At 41.7% G+C, this 19,021-nt stretch overlaps 1 protein-coding gene and 1 long non-coding RNA gene across 15 annotated transcripts in view; one reads left to right on the forward strand and one right to left on the reverse strand.

The window, feature by feature from the left end:
• Positions 1 to 19,021, reverse strand: part of TNRC6C (trinucleotide repeat containing adaptor 6C) — a 429,627-nt gene that overhangs the window by 24,843 nt on the left and 385,763 nt on the right. For 7 of the 14 annotated variants that reach the window (XR_014522115.1, XR_014522116.1, XM_083487411.1 and 4 more), the window contains 8 exons: positions 13,256 to 13,462; positions 12,467 to 12,636; positions 11,148 to 11,228; positions 10,653 to 10,710; positions 10,230 to 10,375; positions 4,585 to 4,734; positions 1,881 to 2,027; positions 833 to 952 (listed from right to left, as the gene is read on the reverse strand). Coding sequence is in view for 12 of the 14 variants with exons in the window: in XM_083487411.1 (XP_083343537.1) it covers positions 833 to 952; positions 1,881 to 2,027; positions 4,585 to 4,734; positions 10,230 to 10,375; positions 10,653 to 10,710; positions 11,148 to 11,228; positions 12,467 to 12,636; positions 13,256 to 13,462 (1,079 nt within the window). In the remaining 2 variants the exon portion in view is untranslated. Of the gene's footprint in view, positions 1 to 832; positions 953 to 1,880; positions 2,028 to 4,584; positions 4,735 to 10,229; positions 10,376 to 10,652; positions 10,711 to 11,147; positions 11,229 to 12,466; positions 12,637 to 13,255; positions 13,466 to 19,021 lie in introns of all 14 variants that reach the window. The other 7 variants (XM_083487406.1, XM_083487412.1, XM_083487409.1 and 4 more) reach the window with 2 other exon arrangements.
• LOC310699610 lies at positions 13,486 to 18,489 on the forward strand. Its single transcript, XR_014522153.1, has 2 exons — positions 13,486 to 17,204; positions 17,585 to 18,489. It is a non-coding gene; the product is annotated as an uncharacterized lncRNA (long non-coding RNA).

Below are 19,021 nucleotides of genomic sequence, written 5' to 3' on the forward strand. Positions count from 1 at the left end.
GCAGCGAATTGCAACCCGTGAATGCGCAGACGCGCCACTGTGGGCTGCGCACTTTTCATGTTGCAAATGGGCCTCTGGAACGGATCCCGTTTGCAACCAGAGGTACCACTGTACTATGGTTCAAACCATACATTCACACCTGGTCTCTGGCTAGGGCTTAAGCTTATTTAAGGTATTTATACCACTGTTGTTATGTCTGTACATACTTCTGTATGCTCACAAAACTGAAATAAAAAGAAGTTCTATATTTATAACATGGGGCAGTTTTCTCAAAACCTAAGACTAGTTGTTGCCATTGGGTACATTGAATTCTACACTGGTATCTTAATATCTGGAAGACTGGGTCCTAGAAAAATTTGGTTTGCAATAACTTTGAAAGGTTTGCAATAAAATACATGCATATTAAGGGCATGACTGATTGCACAAATGAATGGAAATAATGCTCCATTGCATCTACTGGTGAAGAAGTATTGCAGAACATCAATTTTATTAGATTAGCATACAATACAAAAACAACAACACAGGAATCTATCAGAAATATTGTAGAATTTTGAGTAATAGTAGTGGTACCAGAGGTTGTTTTTGAGGTTACAGTCCTATACATGTGTTTCAAAAGTTAAGTTTAGAACAATCCAATGGTAATGAGCAAAGTATTTAGTCTTTATCATACTGGAAGTATCAAGCAACTTTTAAGATTCAGGTAGGTATATAAATTCATTTTCAGAACCAAGTCTAATCATCATTTCTGAAGTGAACATGCCCATTCATGTGGCTTTAAATGCAAGATTTTCTTTCTGGATTTATAGCTTTCTCACTGTGGCTTTTAACTCACCAGCTGCAGCTGATAGAGCTGGTTCAACATCGTCATATGCTGAGGATTAATTGGCGAGGTTAATAGTGCAGGATTGAGACCAATGTTTTTTGCTGCAAACTGCAAAAGCTGTGCTTGAACCTGGAGAAAAAGAATGTAAGAGGTGAATATTCATTACTACAGTGGTTAGTAATGACCTTAGTTACAGGTCTGAACTCCTTGCAGAGTTGAAACAAGACAATTCCAAAGAAAGTGGTTTTTAGGTTACTTGCTGTGATTTTTGTTTAATAGAAAGCTATGTGTAGAAGTTGAAAGCAAGCACAACATATCACAGCAAAATAAACCTTCATTCCAGAATTGCTCATCCTTTCTGAACCTGACACATAAAATATAAATACTTGAGAGTTGTATCCAACCAACTCATTGTATGTGTCTAACAACTTCTGCAAGTGCCACACAAATTCCTCTCCCTCTTCTCCCCCCAGAACGGCTCCAGAGGGTTGAGGGAACTCCCACGGCAGATTTGGGGTGTGCGCAGGGGCAGGAAAGGGAGAGGAAGTTCCACCCTGTTCACAAAAGTCATTCCACACATGCAATGATTTAGTAGGGTACAACCTGAGTCACTAATAACTTTCCCACAACATGCTATTTTTTGTAATTCAAATAAACTGGCATGGCAAATTAAAAACTCTGTGGCATTTCTCTATACATGGTGCCTTTCACAGAAGTATATTGTGTAAGTGTTGTGGTGTCAATATTTTATGTTGCATTATTCCAACTGGCACTATCAGCCATCTCTAGGTGCAGATAACTTTAAGAATATATTATTTTTTTCTTCCATTTAAGTGTTCCACTCAATATGCATTAGTTATGGCACAGAAATGGCCATCGCCAGGGATACAACCATTTTTGCAAAACTGAGGAGCCGGTGAGGAGGAGAAACCTGCCTCCTGACCTTACCGACAACCCAAGTGCTAACCGCTAGGCCCTTGTTTTCCAACTGCCAGTGGTTAACGACACCTGGGTTTGCATCCCTGGCTATCACTAATGCTACAGAGCTCAATCTAACCTGAGGGGAGAGAAACTGAGGCACTTGAGCACGAAGACTAGGCTGGGATGAGTTAAGAGGTTGCACTGGCGGTTGCTGCGGCTGTTGCATGGTCCTGGCTTGTGCTGCTCCGCTATTGCCAAACATACCCAGATTGCCACTCGGTATCTGTGGGATGACAAGGTTAGAAGATTTAAGTTTCACAATTTTATAGCTTGTGACAGTCACTGTAGACTAGCTCAAGACATTAGCAAACAAAGGAGCTCTCATGCAGATTAGCAGCAGGTGAAGCCTTTAAAGCAGTGATGGCTAAACCTGGCCCTCCAGCTGTTTGGGGACTACAATTCCCATCATCCCTGACCACTGGTCCTGTTAGCAAGGGGTGATGGGAGTTGTAGTCCCAAAAAACACCTAGAGGACCAAGTCTGGCCACCACTGGTTTAAAGTATAGCAAACTGAAACATCAGTAGGCATGTACCATCGGTAGGAGTTTGGTACAAATACATCAGTTGACCTAAATTACTCACGCAGACAACCATGTTCACTTTGTGGAAGCAGCTTCCTTTGGAAAGATGATGGTGCGTACAAAACTGCACCTAATTCTGTCAAACCATGGCAAATGCCCCTAGAAGAAGGCTAGCAATGATGCCACTGAAAGTGCTGCAACAGCATGGGGATCTGCTATAGAAATGCAATGCAAGCAACTGGATGCAGATACAAATAGCCACCCTTAAAGGTAGTTGCATGTCTAAAGCAGGCTTAAATTTCGCTTTCGAAATGAGTCAATCATAATCTACATGGTATGTGAATTAACTTTATCTAGGAAATGACTTTTTCCCTGGACATATAGTGTAAAGCTTTCCCCTCTAGTTTCAGTAAAAAATAAATAAATATGTTCACGTGTGGAATGTATGACATAAAAATATAGATTTGGGTACTGGAATGCATTTGGGCATCCTGTTTGACTGTTGTTTGCTCTTCCTAATGGTCATGCCTGAGCAGAAAGGAGGCAGCTTCTTCATATTATGCTAAACTATAGTTAAGTGTGATGTCCAAATGTGGCCAAAGTAAAAATGAATTACTATTATTCTAATAAGTTTGGGTCAACATTCCAGCTTATCCTTTTATCACCTTCGCTTTAAAAACAGAAACAAAAACCACTTGTACCATGTAGTTTCCTGATTATCAACTATGACACATAGTTCCAATGTTTGGGGCTTTTTAGCTCATGCAAAAGGCAATTGGGGCATGTGAAACAAATTACGTATGGTGTCGAGAAACTGGATAGTCTCACAGTATTAGAACCCGGGATAATCCATTGAAGCTGAATGGTAGGAGATTCAAGACAGACAAACTTCTTTACACAGTGATTGATGCCACCCTGGATAGCTTAGAGGGTGAATGGACAAATTCATGGAGCATAAGACTATCAATAGCTGTACTGTACATTATCTCCAATCTCCAATATGCCTCTGAATACCAGTTACAGGGGAACAGGAGAGTGCTAAGGAACTTCTGTTTTGCTTGTGGGCTTGGCCACTATAGGAACAGGATGCTGGCATTTAGCAATACCTAGCCAGCTCAAATACAGTGGTACCTCTGGTTATGAACGCTTCTGATTAAGGATGCTTCGGGTTACCAACTCTGCTAACCCAGTAGTAGCTGCTCCTGGTTGCAAACTCTGCTCCAGGATGTGAAGGGAAATTGTGTGACGGAGGTGCGCACACAGCAGGAGGCCCCATTAGCAAAAGCGCGCCTCAGGATAAGAACGGTTTCAGCTTAAGAACGGACCTCCGGAATGAATTAAGTTTGTAACCAGAGGTACCAGTGTGGTGTAGTGGTTAAGAGTGGCAGACTCGTAACCTGGGGAACCGGGTTCGCGTCTCTGCTCCTCCACATGCAGCTGCTGGGTGACCTTGGGCCAGTCACACTTATCTGAAGTCTCTCAGCCCCACTCACCTCACAGAGTGTTTGTTGTGGGGGAGGAAGGGAAAGGATAATGTTAGCCGCTTTGAGACTCCTTAGGGTAGTGATAAAGCGGTATATCAAATCCAAAACTCTACCACTGTATAAATAATTTGGTCCATAGGTTTTAGAGCACAGCGTTGACATTATAGTGTAAGCAATGGCAAAAGGGCAAATATTTGGTTTCTCTAGTCAAGTGCTCTATCATCTAGACTTGGAAGCAGCACCAAATGTGTGGATTGGACAGTTAAAAATGAATACTGGTCCTGTTCCACCTAACAAGCACATACTGCAACCATGAAAGCTTGAGGGTGGGGGAGAAGAGTGATATAAAGGCCCCAGTATAGGGAAACCTTTCAACGTATATGAGCTGAGAAGGCGAAGAGGAAGTAAGCAAGAGCGGCAAGAGCTATGAGAGGCAAGAAGTATGGTCTGTGTGAGGATGGGAAGGAGTGCCAGTGTGCAGGGACGCTGCGGGATGCACCAGAGGAGAAAAGGAACCAACAACAAAGACGGGAGGAACTGCAGGGAAGCAAGGGCAATTTCTATAGCTAAGGACCTTTGGGAATCTTGGCGTGCAGTAACAACTGTCATTTAAAATGCGCTTCAATGACAAGTTGATTTTTGACTTTTCATTCACTTCTTTACGTTTGAGAAAAAGGAGCCTTAAAATGAAAAGCAAAGCCAAACAAATATCTTGCTGACTAGCAAGCGCAAGCGTGCCGACATTCAAATAACTGTCACTCGAAAGATACCTTACCTGTCTAGAAGAATTCAAGTTTTGCATGCCCAGCCCTGAGGCAATCCCACCCAGGGTCTGATTAGGGAGTGCACTGTTTGAAAGGGGGAGCTTCAGGCTTGGTGAAGGCAAAAATGGTGAAGTAGTGGGCTCTTCCACTAGGCCGCCATCCTGATTGAAAAAAGAAAGGGTGAGCTGTGTGCAGTGTCCAGGTACAGACAGTGCACAGAACAGTTTCCCATGGAAATATAAGTGGAACATGGATGAATAAAAGTTCAAAATATTGTTTAAAAAGGCATGAGGAATATATAATGAAAAGTATGGGGTGGAAGGGAGAAGAAAAAGAGAAACAGAATTTAGATACTGTTTGTCTTTACTTTTCGCTTTGCATTTTGTAAATCTATAACTGAACAGTATTCTGTAGTATGAAAAATGGCAGGCACAAAAAGGGATGCTTCTTGTAACATTTTAAAAATAGGAATGTTACAGGGCAACCGATTCCTTGCCTCAAGAGGAATGGCAAGAACACCCACACAAGACAGACTTCTGTCTGATCATTACTTCCATGCCCACTTCATTTCCTCTCTTTTCTCTCAATTACAAAATAAAACAAAAGGGGAGGGGTTGGAGGACAAAAGGACATTCAATTCTTCTGAAAAGCCTGATTGCATTTTTGGAACACCGCCATAAGCCAAAGTGGAAACAGACTTATGAAAAAAGTTAAAAATTACAGGAGTTTCAGAAAGCTTTCTTCACTGATACTTTGGTAATATACATAATCAACAATTCCAATTTTAGGTAGTGTTCTAAATTGCAAATCAGCTGTTGAGAAAACTTGTTCCATTAATCTTCTGTGTCATCTACAGTTAGGTACATGACAGACATTAAACTATTTTTAAACATTAGCATAGTAATCAGTATGTAAACAAACATCTGCTATTGAATGCAGGTGTATAACAATTTATTTTTAAATCAGTTACCAATCTGAGGGATGAGGAAGACGACAAGGGGGCTGCTATGTTGACAGTGTCCTAGTCTGAATGCCATGTTTTAGAGCTAATTGGAATTTTCAAAGAATTCTGTATTGTCAACTGCAGCCCCAAGCATATTCCAGTTTATATGCATATAAGTTTCACTGGCATGAGTAGGACGTGAATAAGTGGGCTGAATTTTGTGTCTAATTCTTCAGCTTTGTCATAGCATAAACAAAAACCAAATTGTAACCCACCCAACCCAACCAATTTCCACTTAAAAAATTCTTCAAAGTATTGGAAGCAAGAACATCCCATAAATTGGTGAGTTCATACGTAACACTTCTAATCCCTCAAGAAATAAGATTATCTCCTCCCTCCCTTGCATGCTCAGAGTCAATTAAGTTTTGAACCAGGCAAGCCATCACCTCAGTGTTGTCAAGCTGGTTTGTGCATATTCTCCAAACTATTACTGGAAATCACAACTTAAAGTTGGTTCCCGGTTCTGGTTTGAAGGTCAGCCACAAACCATAGTTTGCCGATTTGGATGAAATGGCAAACAACAATTTGCCTAAAAGATGGGAAGGAGGAAATGCCATACTAAAGAGGAAGGGGCTTGCACAAAGCTTATTCCCAATCATCCTAACCATGGTTTGGAAGATTGGACACATTATATGTGAAACAATCCAAAATATCAAGAAGAAAACCTTACAGCAGAAGCTTTAGGTGGAAGAGGTTTGGGAAGTAATCTCATCTGTCTATGTCTGTCTAGGTGACCATCTTCCACTGACCTAATTCTAGGGGTATTCTGCTCTTCCCCCAAAAATGTTTTTTTCTGTGTATAGCTAGTGTCTTTGGGGTTTAATGCAGGATAAACACAGTGGGCCAGTGTGGACATAAGATAACTGTGATATAGTGTTACAAATTCCAACATTCATCAAGTGCCAGTTCAGAAACATCTGCTAATCACAATCCCTTGTTATGTCATACTCGAGAAAACACTGTGCAAATGCTAGTTAGTGAGCAAGCTGGTATCATAAACTACAATTAGACCCTGGGTTTGTCTGAACTAACCAGAGTTCTTAGAGTCTGAACATAACATAATGGTTAATTTAACATCAAAAGAGAAAGTTTTCAATCACCTCTTCTTGTATGCAAGAGGAGAAAAGGTAGAGTGCATAACTTGTGCATGTATTCCCCCCCCTTAAAATGTTAAGTGGTATATTAATTATGTAAATAAACAAACATTGTACATGGTTCCTGGGGCTATTGGTTCCTCCCCTTCCTCATGGTTTCCCCCATCCTACTGACAACCTCACAGTATAATAATACAGATGCCTTCTGAAAACTTCTTTATTTCCACAAGCCTACCTAGATGTATAATTTATTTGGGTATATTTGTTTTAATTTTATCTGTGTTTTATTGATAGTTATCATATTATGTTCACTGCTTAGAGGTTTATATATATATATATATATATATATATATATATATATATATAAACCCTGAACTGCAGCAATCCATGAAGTTGGCAATCAGCCCCACACATGAGCTCAAAGACCTAAGTACAGAGTGTAGCAGTTACAAGTTTCTTTAAATAAGAGGCTCAACCAGTGGGATATATGTTCTGAGACCCTCAGCTCACATGCGTACCTGCCTGTCTCAATCTCATTCTCCTCAACACAGCTAGACAAGTAGAACGATTAGGAAGGGAAGGAGCAGGTTATGTTGGGAGGCACTGAAAATCAATGAGAAAGGAATGAAAGTAAGTGATAAGAACAGGCATAGGCAGACTCGGCCCTCCAGATGTTTTGGAACTACAACTCCCATCATCCCTAGCTAACAGGACCAGTGGTCAGGGATTATGGGAGTTGTAGTCCCAAAACATCTGGAGGGCCAAGTTTGCCTATGCCTGGACAAGAAGGACAAAGTGAGTCCTTGGTGAGGGGAAAGAGGCAACAGTAAGAGGGCTGTGTGTGTGTGTGTGTGTGTGTGTGTGTGTGTAGACTTACTTTTGAAACTGAACAGCAGGAGCCACAAGAAAAGAAGGTAGTGTGAGAAAAGGGGACTGCGAATTTAATCTGTGTGAGAGAGAACAGTGGAAGAGAAAGTGAATGTATGAGTATGGTGCATGCTTCTGTACGTGTGTGAATAGATGGCTGGGAATTTCCATGTGTGAAAAGAGAATGGTTTTTTTGTTGGGGTGAGGGGGAGGAAAACAGAGGTGTGTCTGCACACTTTGGGCTTTGGCCTTGCCCATTGCCCTCACATGGTCTTCAGTCACTTTTTCTTCCAATAAATGCAACTCTTCACTTATAAAAGGTTGTCCACCTCAATGCTAAGCTATTCTTTGGCATTACATCTGAACTGGCCTACATTTATGAATGTGCAGTGTATGTGCTGTGGAGCAATTAATATAGAAGTGAGAACAGGGGCTTCTATTGCTACGCTATGCCTGTCTGGAAGAACGTTAGTAAACAAAAGCATGTCTTTCCCGCCCCCACTGGTTTAGTATCACAGACTGCAGCAGGGTGCTGAGCAAAGGTTCTGCCCCTTGTGGAGCCAGATTATTCTCTGATGCTTAAATATCCCCTTCCGCAGGCAAATATTCTACAAGTAAAAGCCTGAAGTCATGTGGAAAAAAATCTCAATTTTGCTGTGTACTTTGCAAATAATTATAGCTTCACGAGTGTATGCATGCTCTTTTGTTAACTTGCTAAAAGCAGTAATTTTACAGCTAATTTGCATCATCTTCCCACCCACTCACTCAGAAGACTATTAAGTGTCAGGGAATAGCCCATGTTCCTAAAAAGGGTGAAATATTGTTCCATGCCAATCAAACATGAAATATCTGTGGAGTCCTAAATAAACTCCTGCTAATACAAGTTTTTCTGCCGGCTCCTTGTAGAGGCCCATGAAAAGTTTCTTTCTCATCAACCAATGTGATACTTAGTTTAGTGCTGGAAGGTCCTGAGGGAGGACACAGACATTTTCTAATCATATCCCCAAGGTCTTTCAGCTCAACATGTTTCACATTCTGCAAGAATATCCGTCATGCTCCACAAACTGCAGCTTGCATGACAGTAACAGGTTCAAGGATTTCTTCTGTTCAGGTCATGAGCTGTTTGCTATCCTTTCTTGCCTCTTAAGCAGGAATACTTTTCAGTGTCCTATATGTTCCTTCTGCTCAGGATTGGTTTGCTCTAAAAACCAAGGTTCCTATTCACATACAAAATATTGTGGAATGCTTAAAAAGTCATTTGGTCTGAAGTTTGGCCTGAAGAAAGCTAGGACATAGCTGGAAGAAGGGAAAGCATTCCTCAGAAGGGGAAAGTGGCCTTAACACTTCAAAGGCCAAAGAAACAGAAATGAGAATGAAATGTTTTGTTGTGATCCATAATCCATAGTCTGATCCACAACAGAACTTTCAAGTACTGCATTTAGGTGCAATCCACCCCCGCACCTTTATGTGCTAATGCCACATAATATTTATTTTTCCAAGTTATGCTCCTGGTTAACAAGAAAAACTTCCTGAAAGTGTCCTATACTAATGGAAAAGGAATTCTGAGCATTTTCAGACTCAAAGGAGCCCTTCTGTTCACCAGCGGGGCAAGTCTGGATGGAACACATGGTATTCATTTGTTGTGTTTGCAACCCTTAAAAACACAGAGAAGTGTGATACTGTACCTAGAACTGTAAACTGTAGAAAAGCTGGTATTTTCATAAACAAATAAAGGCACTTGCTAAGCAATTAATAATTTTAGAAATAAAGTTGGGGATGCATATGATGATTACTTTATCTTGATGTCTCAATTACAGACTCCAAAAGAAGTGTTCTTCCTGGATTCTTATTCTCTGGAGCATTACAAATTGCCATGGCCAGAGATGGGATTTTGGATGTGGTAGATGTGTCAGTGAAATGTTAGTGCATGTGGTGCCCTCCAGATGTTTTTATTCTACAGCTCGCATCATCCCTGAGCGTTGGCCATGCTGACTGGGGCTGATGTGCTTTGGAGCCCAACAACATCTGGATGGCAGCCCATCGGTTGCTTCTGTACTAGAGGGTCTAAGGACAAACCTGTAAGAGAAGCTCCATGTAGTGGCTGGGCCTTTTTTAATTATTAAATGTATTTGGGAAAGTTTAAAATCTATTACTGGTGTCTCTCGATTACTTGGCAAAAGACAAGAGAAATAAATTATTTTTTTCATATTTCACATATCCACACTGCAAGAGGATGTCTCAGCTCAATATTGATTGTTTATATGGCACCACTGAGGTACAATACTGAGTATAAAAAAGATCTCTGCCTTATGGCAAGATTGGTAAACCTGTGGCTCTCCAGATGTTATTGGACTCCAAATCCCATCAGCTACAGGCAGCAGGGCCAGTGGTCAGGAATCATGAGTTGTAGTCTCAACAAGGTCTGGAGGCCCATAGGTTAGCCAGCCCTGCTAGAAAAGAACAGCTGGAAGCAGCAAGTGGCGATATTGTGCTAATGCCAAATGTCTACACCTGCAGATGAAATAGAACATCTCACTCTCCAGTAACTATGCTTTCTTTTACTAGTAAGCTAAGAAGTAAAGGGAGCAGACTCATGAGGCAAAACAGTACATTTACCTGCCCCACCCATATTTCCAGGTTAATCTAACTTTTATTGTTTCTTCCTACTCTGCTTCCCGAGTGCTGCACCTACCTTGTCAAGGAAGGTGGGGCGGTCCATGGAAGACTCTTTGGAGATCGGTGGTGGGCGGCAGCCAAGGGGTTTGGTGACCATTCCATTGTAGTCAGCCACACCCATTCCACGCTTGTCCATTTCCACCTTCTTTTCCAGCAGAGCACCTGCAAAAAGTAAACACAATATGAAGACACCAAAGAAAATGAGGGAAGACAAAATGACTGTTGTACTGATACAACTACTGCTACACTCCCACTGATATTAATACACTTCATACTTGAAATTTAAAATGCATTTTGTCTTTTAAAACACTAAGATTGGCACTTGATAATTTACAACCAACTCGATCCTTTGATATAATGCTGCTGGGAAAAGTGATGCGAATTTCATTGTAACAGATCAACCCCCGCAGATGTCTATTTCAGTTACAAAAATACTTACTCATGGCCTGATCTAGATTCATACTGTTACTCTTCAAGGCCTCTTCTGCTGGCTCTCTCTGTAAAAATGAGAAATTGCGTTTTTTCACAACTATGAAACACAATGTAGATTTTACAAGAACTGTAAAACAGGTGCAAGGGGAGACATACCTAGAGCTTTCAAACCATTCAATTGGTTGAAACAGGAATTTTGCAATCAAGTCAGTAATATATATGTAAAATTTGGAGCGAGATGGATTTGCTAGGAGCCATGATTCGGAGCACCTTACAGCAACTACCTCCTCTCTTAAGACATCATAATCTGACATGCTGATTTTGGCTGAGACTTATGCGAGCTTGGGTGCAGCAGCATCTGGGGGGCTACAGGTTCCTCATCACTGCTTAACACCATGAAGACAAAGCCAGAGGAAATACTAGCACATGAATATTCCTGGACTAGAACCACATGATGGATGAGCTAGAAATTTAATAAATAAATAAACCAAATGTTACTCACTGGGAAGCCCATGTCTGTGAGCTGTTTTATCAGACGGTTCATGATCCAGGCCTCATCTTGCTTACTAGATGTCTTCATGCCCTGAGAAAATTAATTAAGAGGAAAAATGGAAAACTTTTAAACTAGAACACCCTACACCCAATTTAATTCAACAGGACTTACTTCTAGGTAACAGTGTATAGGACTGCAGTCTAAATTTCTTTATTTGTCATATTTATTGCAGGGAAAGAGAATGAAAATCCACATAAAGTCTTTCCATCTAAATATTGCATGAATGTGAGACAGCTTGGGTGCAATGTTAAACCATTGTATAGTGTTGCGTTAGGCAACATGGTGCCCTCCAGATGTTATTGGACTACAAGTCCCATTAACCCCAGCCAGTATGGCCAACGGCAGGGGATGATGGAGGTTGTAATCCAACAACATCTGGAGGGCACCACATTGTCTACCTCAGATATACTACTACATGCACGAGCTGTGGCATGTTTTGGGTTCACACCAGAGGGGGAACTATGTTTCTTCTTGTCAGAAAAGCAGTTTGGATATAAAGAAAATATATTAGTCTATGGTTAAGCATGGCTGGGCATCACATCCACAAGTTGCAGCAAGTCTCTCTTTTGTGCAAAAGTAGAAAAAGTAGGGAACGTCTGTTTTTGATTTTTAATTAACCAGTTCCCTGGTTAGTTTAGACTTGTTAGCTCAAATAAGCCAGGATCAAACAATGGTTTCTGATCCTGGCTTGTTCACTAACTAGAAATTTTGCCACCTAGAATTCCTTAAGTGTGGATGCAAGGAGGAACTCAGGTTACTTTAAAGCTGGAAGTGGAGGCTTTCAGGTTTACACAAATCTTATACAATCAGCTGAGAAAGATTCCTACTTTCTACCTTATTTGTTGGACAGCAGAGAAATAGCTTATCACACTTGTTAGCAAGCAGACATGCATTATGACCTGTAAACCTATTGTGTCCCTTATTTGTCAGAACTCATTCTGACTATGTGGTCTTTGCATAAATGTTGAAATCCTGCAAAAATCAGATCTGTTTGTAAAGAACACGTGATTGACATCTACAGCAGGGTGCAAAGGAATCTGTTAGGCAGGGCCATAGCATATCAACTGATTCTCTAGTCCATTCCAGCTTTCCAACACCATTTGAACAAGACAAGTGATGGTAACTACAGGATAATAATCTTATTGTAGTGCTTTTTGAAAATGATGACTTTCATACTTTCATAAAACAATTTGATAAAGTATATAAAAAAAAGTGCACGTACCATCTCATCTTACTGATTTTTATAACCCAGCTGTGCTTAGTCTTACCTTTTGAAGTCCTTTCTTTGGAGCATTTCCCCAGGAGCTACAAGAGGAATTACTCTCTTGTGAAGCAGTATTATTCCACATATCTCCTTCTTCATCTTCCCACTGACTTGTACTGAGATTTACTTCATCTCCACCACCGCCCCAGCCTTCTTGCATAGAAGATTTAGAAGCTGTAGGAGGAATGGAACATTTCAGTTGACCTTCCTATACTTTAAAATCAATGGGCTTCGTTTGCATGTATCAATCAAGACTTAGCACAAACATGTGGGATCTCGCTGAGATGGCAGCAACCACTTTGCTCCTCCCTCCAGCACTGCTGCACCACTGTGAACCAAATCATGGATTGGCTTAGTGGCTTATTCATCTGAACCTAGGCCTTTGATGTGTCTCATTCCAGACAAATCATGAATGAAAAGTTTTTGCTCAGAGTGAGAAAAACCACGAGCCTGGGTTCAGGAAACACACTAGGCCAAATCACAAGAAGCTGACAGCAGGAGTAATGTGGCCACTAGTTCCTCTCTAGGACCCCAGACGCTCAGGTCACACTAAGCATTATGTGCGAGTCAATGTATTTGGAAATTTTGTCGAGCTTGTTCTGTATTTTACTATTTGGAGAGCTTATGTCTGAATTAATAAAAAGAGCATAGGTTATACATGTTGGCCTGTTGTTGGTTGTACAAGTGATCAAGCAGAATACCTGTTTAAGCTAAAAAAAAGGTTATCTATATGAAAACAGAGCTATAATTCTTCTTGCCAACTCAGCCAAGACAAATCAACACACACACTTACCTGGTTTGCACAGTACTGGGGCAGCAGCTGGTGCACTTGCTCTTCCATATGACCCTGCTGACTCAGCAGAGTTATCTCCCCACCCTGTACCACTGCTGGGAGGCTTTCCCCATGCTGAAGTGCCATTATCAACTGCAGCAGAAGGGGAGGAAGGCTCTCCCCATGAAGCTTCAGGCTTTGCATGGATAGCAGGCATCTCTCCCCAGCCTGCTGAAATCAGAAATGGGGGGGGGGGGAGAGACATGGTTAGAGGAAACAAAGAAACATAAAATCAACTTTTCAGAATACATTTACAGAAAGCGTTACATACATACATACATACATACATACATACATACATAACTAGCTATGGACAACTTTTAAACATGAAGCAATTGGGGGAGAGAGGATTTAATTAAGACAAACCCATTTCATTTCCTCTTCAAGGAAGAATATACCTGTGCACAGTAAGAATAACTTGCTGAAATTGTGAAGGAAGTGGTGCCTGCATCATAATAAGAAACAGCACCTGTGGATTCTTTTGGATGACTGAGTCACAAGCATTCCCTACCTCCTACAAAATGCCAATTGATTATGATAATAAGACACATCAGATCAGATAAATGAATATGTAGACACCATAGTGCCCTCCAGATGTTATTGGATAAACTGCCAGGGGCCGATGGGAGATGGACTCAAACAATATCCGGTAGGTACTATCTTGGCTACACCTGGAATAATGCATGTCTTGATAACACATATGAAGCAGTTATTAAATCTGGGAACTAAAACCAAAGTGATTTTTAAAGAAATTAGATGACTGGAGCACATACTGAGTATGCCTTGATTAGATCCAGAGCAATAGGTTACTATCACAGTGACAGAGTGTTGTGTGTTTTACAAGGATAACATGGTCACTGGAGGAAGGAGTAAACATGAGAAAAGTAATTTGCAACTTGAGATCAGATAATAAACAGAGTTTGCATGCAGTGACTATCAAAATTATTATTGTATGATATAGAGAAGACTCCCCCAGCTTTCCCTTATTGTTATGAGCTGTCCAAAGAACACTGTCGTTGGGCAGCATGCAGATACTGTAAAAAAAATGAAACAAAAGTCCCTGATCAGGAGCCAAGGATGAACAAAGTTGGCTATGGAACATGGTCAGTGGTATCAAAAGTGGATGACAGAGCAGAAGTGGCAGAGTTGCTCTTCCACTGTCCCAATGAAGGTTGCCTTTCCCATACACAGTAACCCCACACATTGAAAACAGCTCCTCCATGCTACAACTAGGCTTGAAAACACTGTAGCCAACCAAGAGCTGTTTTCAAGCATAAATGCTGCATTGGGCAGCTGCAGCTGGGGAGAGGTTAATCCTCCCCATCTTTAGTGTTCATGGTCACCTTTGGCAATTTGGTTTGAAACAAGTTGAAATGCTTTCCCAAAAATAGTTGCTGGGGGAGTGATGCATGTATGCTATGCGTATACTATATGACCATGTGTGTTATGTGTGAGAATGTGGGGTGGTTGCAGGAAGATCATCGTTACAATCCACATTTGCTCATCCCTTTACAGAATTCTGTCTATCATTCACCATTATCCTCGGTTTCTTACAGCTGATGTATCTTTGTTTAGGGTGGCTTTCTGTAATGTACCGGTAAGAAGCTTTGAGGCAGAAAAAAGGTCCTGCACCCAAACAGAAACATAGTAATTGCTCTGAACCATCCTACATTCCTAAACAGCTTGTAAGCTGACTAGGAGTTGGCATCTTAATGATCAGCCCTTCCTTCTCTAGTAAAATCCTCCTGCTTCTTGTCCAAAAGGAACCTTTACCACAGGAGGCAACGCTGCAAGGTCAAACGTCATGCTGCTGTTTACCAAAGCCCGTCTCTAATGCAGTAGGTCTGGCTTGGTTAATCACAGACAGCATACATCATTCCACTAATCACCTGGCCGCTAGCCAATAGTGGAGGAAAAATCACTTGTTAGCTTTGGGTCTCAGACCTGTCTTTTTTAAGATAAGTCTTCTCTAAGAGCTGCAGCATATTGAAGTAACGTGATTACGGTAATTTTAGATTCTTATTTTGAATTTATTTTCACGGCAGACTTCAAAAGATCAGATTCTGATCTTCTCTTATTCAGGGACAAAGAGAAAGAAAATTAAGGCAGAGCTATCTAAAAAATAACATTTGTTAACTGTGTGTGATCTGGGAGCTGTGGTATTGGAAGGTGTTTCCCCATGAGTTTGGTTCAAATCCTTGTTTAATGTTCAAATGGGCAAGTCTTTATCTCCAGGTCTGTGTGTAAAAACAGGAGTTACCTCAGGGGTATCCTTGCTGTAAGGATATCTAATGGGGGAGGGAAACCTCTGGCCCGTGGGCCAAATTTGGCCTGACATGGGTTCCAATTTGGTCCCCGAGGCCAACTTCCCCAAATCATGGCCACCTGCCCTATGTATGTGACACCAGGTGTGGGGCAGGTAGAGATGTGGCTGGACTGTTTGGGAAGTGTCAAGGTGCTTTTGCCTGCTTTTGTGTGGGGTAGGGGTGGTTCTGAGCATTGCCAGGTTGTTTTCTGTAACCTGGGTATTTTGTAGTGCTCACACCAGTTCTTAGATTTCCATATGTGCCCTTAGGCTCAGAAAGGTATATTGTGTAATACACTAAGACAAGGGTAGTCAGTGTGGTGGACTGCAACTGCTTTTATTCTTGACCACTACACAGACTAGTTAAGCTAATAGGAGCTACTCCTGCTCCAAGGTATTTTATGGGAGTGAAGCTAACTGCAAAGACTGTGGAGGAGCTACACTAAGGCTGTGGAGGAGCTACTGGGACTAGCGAGAGGAGGGGAGGACCTGTGAAGTAGCAAAAGGAGGCAAACAGCCTAAGATAGGAACATAGAAAAGGAGAGAACTGAAGAGTGGATGCCGGATGGAGGTGTTTGTGTAGTGGAGACTGGAGAAAGAATAGTCTGTTCATAAGGCATGGGGAGCTTCAGAGATAAGGAAATATAAAGTTGAAAAACAGATTTGAAATAGCCAGCCCAATCTTTGGCTGGATGCCTCTCACGTGGAGTTAAAAGGCTTTCCCTCATTTCTGCCTTCATCCTGTGGTCATATATTGACATACATGTTGGCATAGAAGAAATTAAGTCTCATTAATTATTAGAAAGGAAGCTAGAATGCACAATTTAAAGAGCTCTGAGTCTTTGCAACAGTACATTTAACCTCAAGCTGAATACTGCAATTTCCACTGCAACATGTATTCATTTATTAAGTACAAAGAAAGAGGGACCAGCTTCCCTGGGTTCTCTTTAAATTCAATAATAATGATTAATCACTACCAATCTGTAATGTATAAGCCATTTTGTTAAATACATTGTGTTTTGAGCCACACAATGTTATGTAAATTACTACGCACAACAAGGGAGTTCATGCCCTGGTAAATTACATGTAATTACATGAAAACAATAACATGTGTTAAGACACCCATAGTTTGTAAAGTTCTCAAGAGATCAAATCAAGTGCAAAAAATTGCAGTGTTGAATATGACGGCAGTTAGTTAGAAAAATCTTTAAACAGTAACTTGGGTATTGCTGACGTTTGAATCCCTGAAACAATTCAAACTCCACTGGGGGTTTCAGAACGGTTATGTGTATTTGCATTTCTTAAGTAACACACTCTCTTTCACACACTACCTTCAATCCAATGAAGCATATTACTAATGATATTTCATAGGCTCACAGGATCAGATAGCTGGGTCTCTTTAGAAGTACTGCATTGGAGGGTGATAGTGGGAGATCTCCACTGGGGATGAATTTCAGCATGATATTTCTTCTGATTTTTTAAATACCCCAGTCATTTGTGTGTCATCCCTCAAAATAAACTGACTCACTACTGGTAGAAGGCATTCCTTGATGACCCAGACAAAGAACTGTTCCATAACATTAACCTGCTTTTCCAAACATTAAGGTAAAGGTAAAGGTACCCCTGCCCGTACGGGCCAGTCGTGTCCGACTCTAGGGTTGTGCGCCCATCTCACTTAAGAGGCCGGGAGCCAGCGCTGTCTGGAGACACTTCCGGGTCACGTGGCCAGCGTGACAAAGCTGCTCTGGTGAGCCAGCACCAGCGCAGCGCACGGAAACGCCGTTTACCTTCCCGCTAGAAAGCGGTACCTATTTATCTACTTTCACTTTAGGGGTGCTTTCGAACTGCTAGGTGGGCAGGAGCTGGGACCGCAGACGGGAGCTCACCCTGCCGCGGGGATTCGAACCGCCGACCATGCGATCGGCAAGTCCTAGGCGTTGAGGATTTACCCACAGCGCCACCCGCGTCCCGTTCCCAACATTAAGGCAGACTTATTTTTAAAAGGGCTACAGCTGTCTGGTTGATGATAGGGTAACATACTTTATTTCAGCAGAAGCCTACATGTTGCCTTCCAGGTGTTGCTGGACTACAACTCCCATCATCCCTGACACTGGCCATGCTGCTTGTGGCTGATGGGAATTCTGAGTCCAAAAACATATGGAAGGCCATATGTTAGCCACCACTGCTTTATTTCATTGTAGCTAGAAAGTCAACAAGTAACTGATTTATTGGAATTCAACAGTCCCAATTTTAAGAATCCTGGAATTGTAGAGTTGGAAGGGACTCCTGAGGGTCATCTAGTCTCAACTAAAGCATCCATGACAGATGGGCATCCAATCTCTGCTTAAAAACTTCCAAGGAAGGAGTGCCCACTAGCTATGAATTCCCCTCATGACCTGGGACAAGCAACAATGTTTACACTTTAGATACCTATGACTAAAATAAAGGTATGTGGGTGCTTTTGGATCTAGATGTATAACTAAAGGTGGATAATATACTTCATAATTTTGTTTACATCCCACGGATACACTGTAATTGAATTGTAAGAAGATATAATAGAAGGGGAAAGCTCATCCAGCAAGGGGCAGCGAGAAGTAATTTGGCACTCACCTCTCACTTTGTTATGTCTGCACTATTGCTGAAAATAAGCCAGAGAAATGGCTTTCTTATCTTACAGTACCTCACCAGGACAACATCCTTACTAGAGGAACACTTCAAAGCACAGAGGAAACAGAGGATAGACAAAGGGAATAAATCATCGGGTAGACAAAAACATCAGTAAATGAAGGGTTTTGTGCTGTCATCTTATTTGCTGGAACTGTTTATGTTGTCTGTCCAGCCCAGCTAGGATAGAAAGCCAAAGTGGCATTAATCCAGGTTTTTACTTTTCTATGCACATATAGCTCAGGGACGCGGGTGGGGCTGTGGGTAAAACCTCAGTGCCTAGGACTTGCCGATCGTATGGTCGGCGGTTCGAATCCCCGCGGCAGGGTGAGCTCCCGTCTTTCGGTCCCAGCTCCTGCCCACCTAGCAGTTTGAAAGCACCCCTAAGTGCAAGTAGATAAATAGGTACCGCTTTATAGCGGGAAGGTAACGGTGTTTCCGTGCGCTGCGCTGCTGCTGGCTCGCCAGAGCAGCTTCGTCACACTGGCCACGTGACCCGGAAGTGTCTCCGGACAGCGCTGGCTCCCAGCCTCTTAAGTGAGATGAGCGCACAACCCTAGAGTCGGACACGACTGGCCCGTACGGGCAGGGGTACCTTTACCTTTACGCACATATAGGCTTCATTTGTTACCATGCAGGGTGCAAACTTCCATTTCAAATGTGGCTATATAATGTCTCAATAAAGATTTATGATTCTATACATGCTTTAGGGGACAAAAGGATAACTTAGGTCTATATATTTTAAGTTAGTTTGCTGT

Source organism: Podarcis liolepis (assembly GCF_965112155.1).
Source record: "Podarcis liolepis genome assembly, chromosome: 2".
NCBI classification, from domain to species: Eukaryota; Metazoa; Chordata; class Lepidosauria; order Squamata; family Lacertidae; genus Podarcis; species Podarcis liolepis.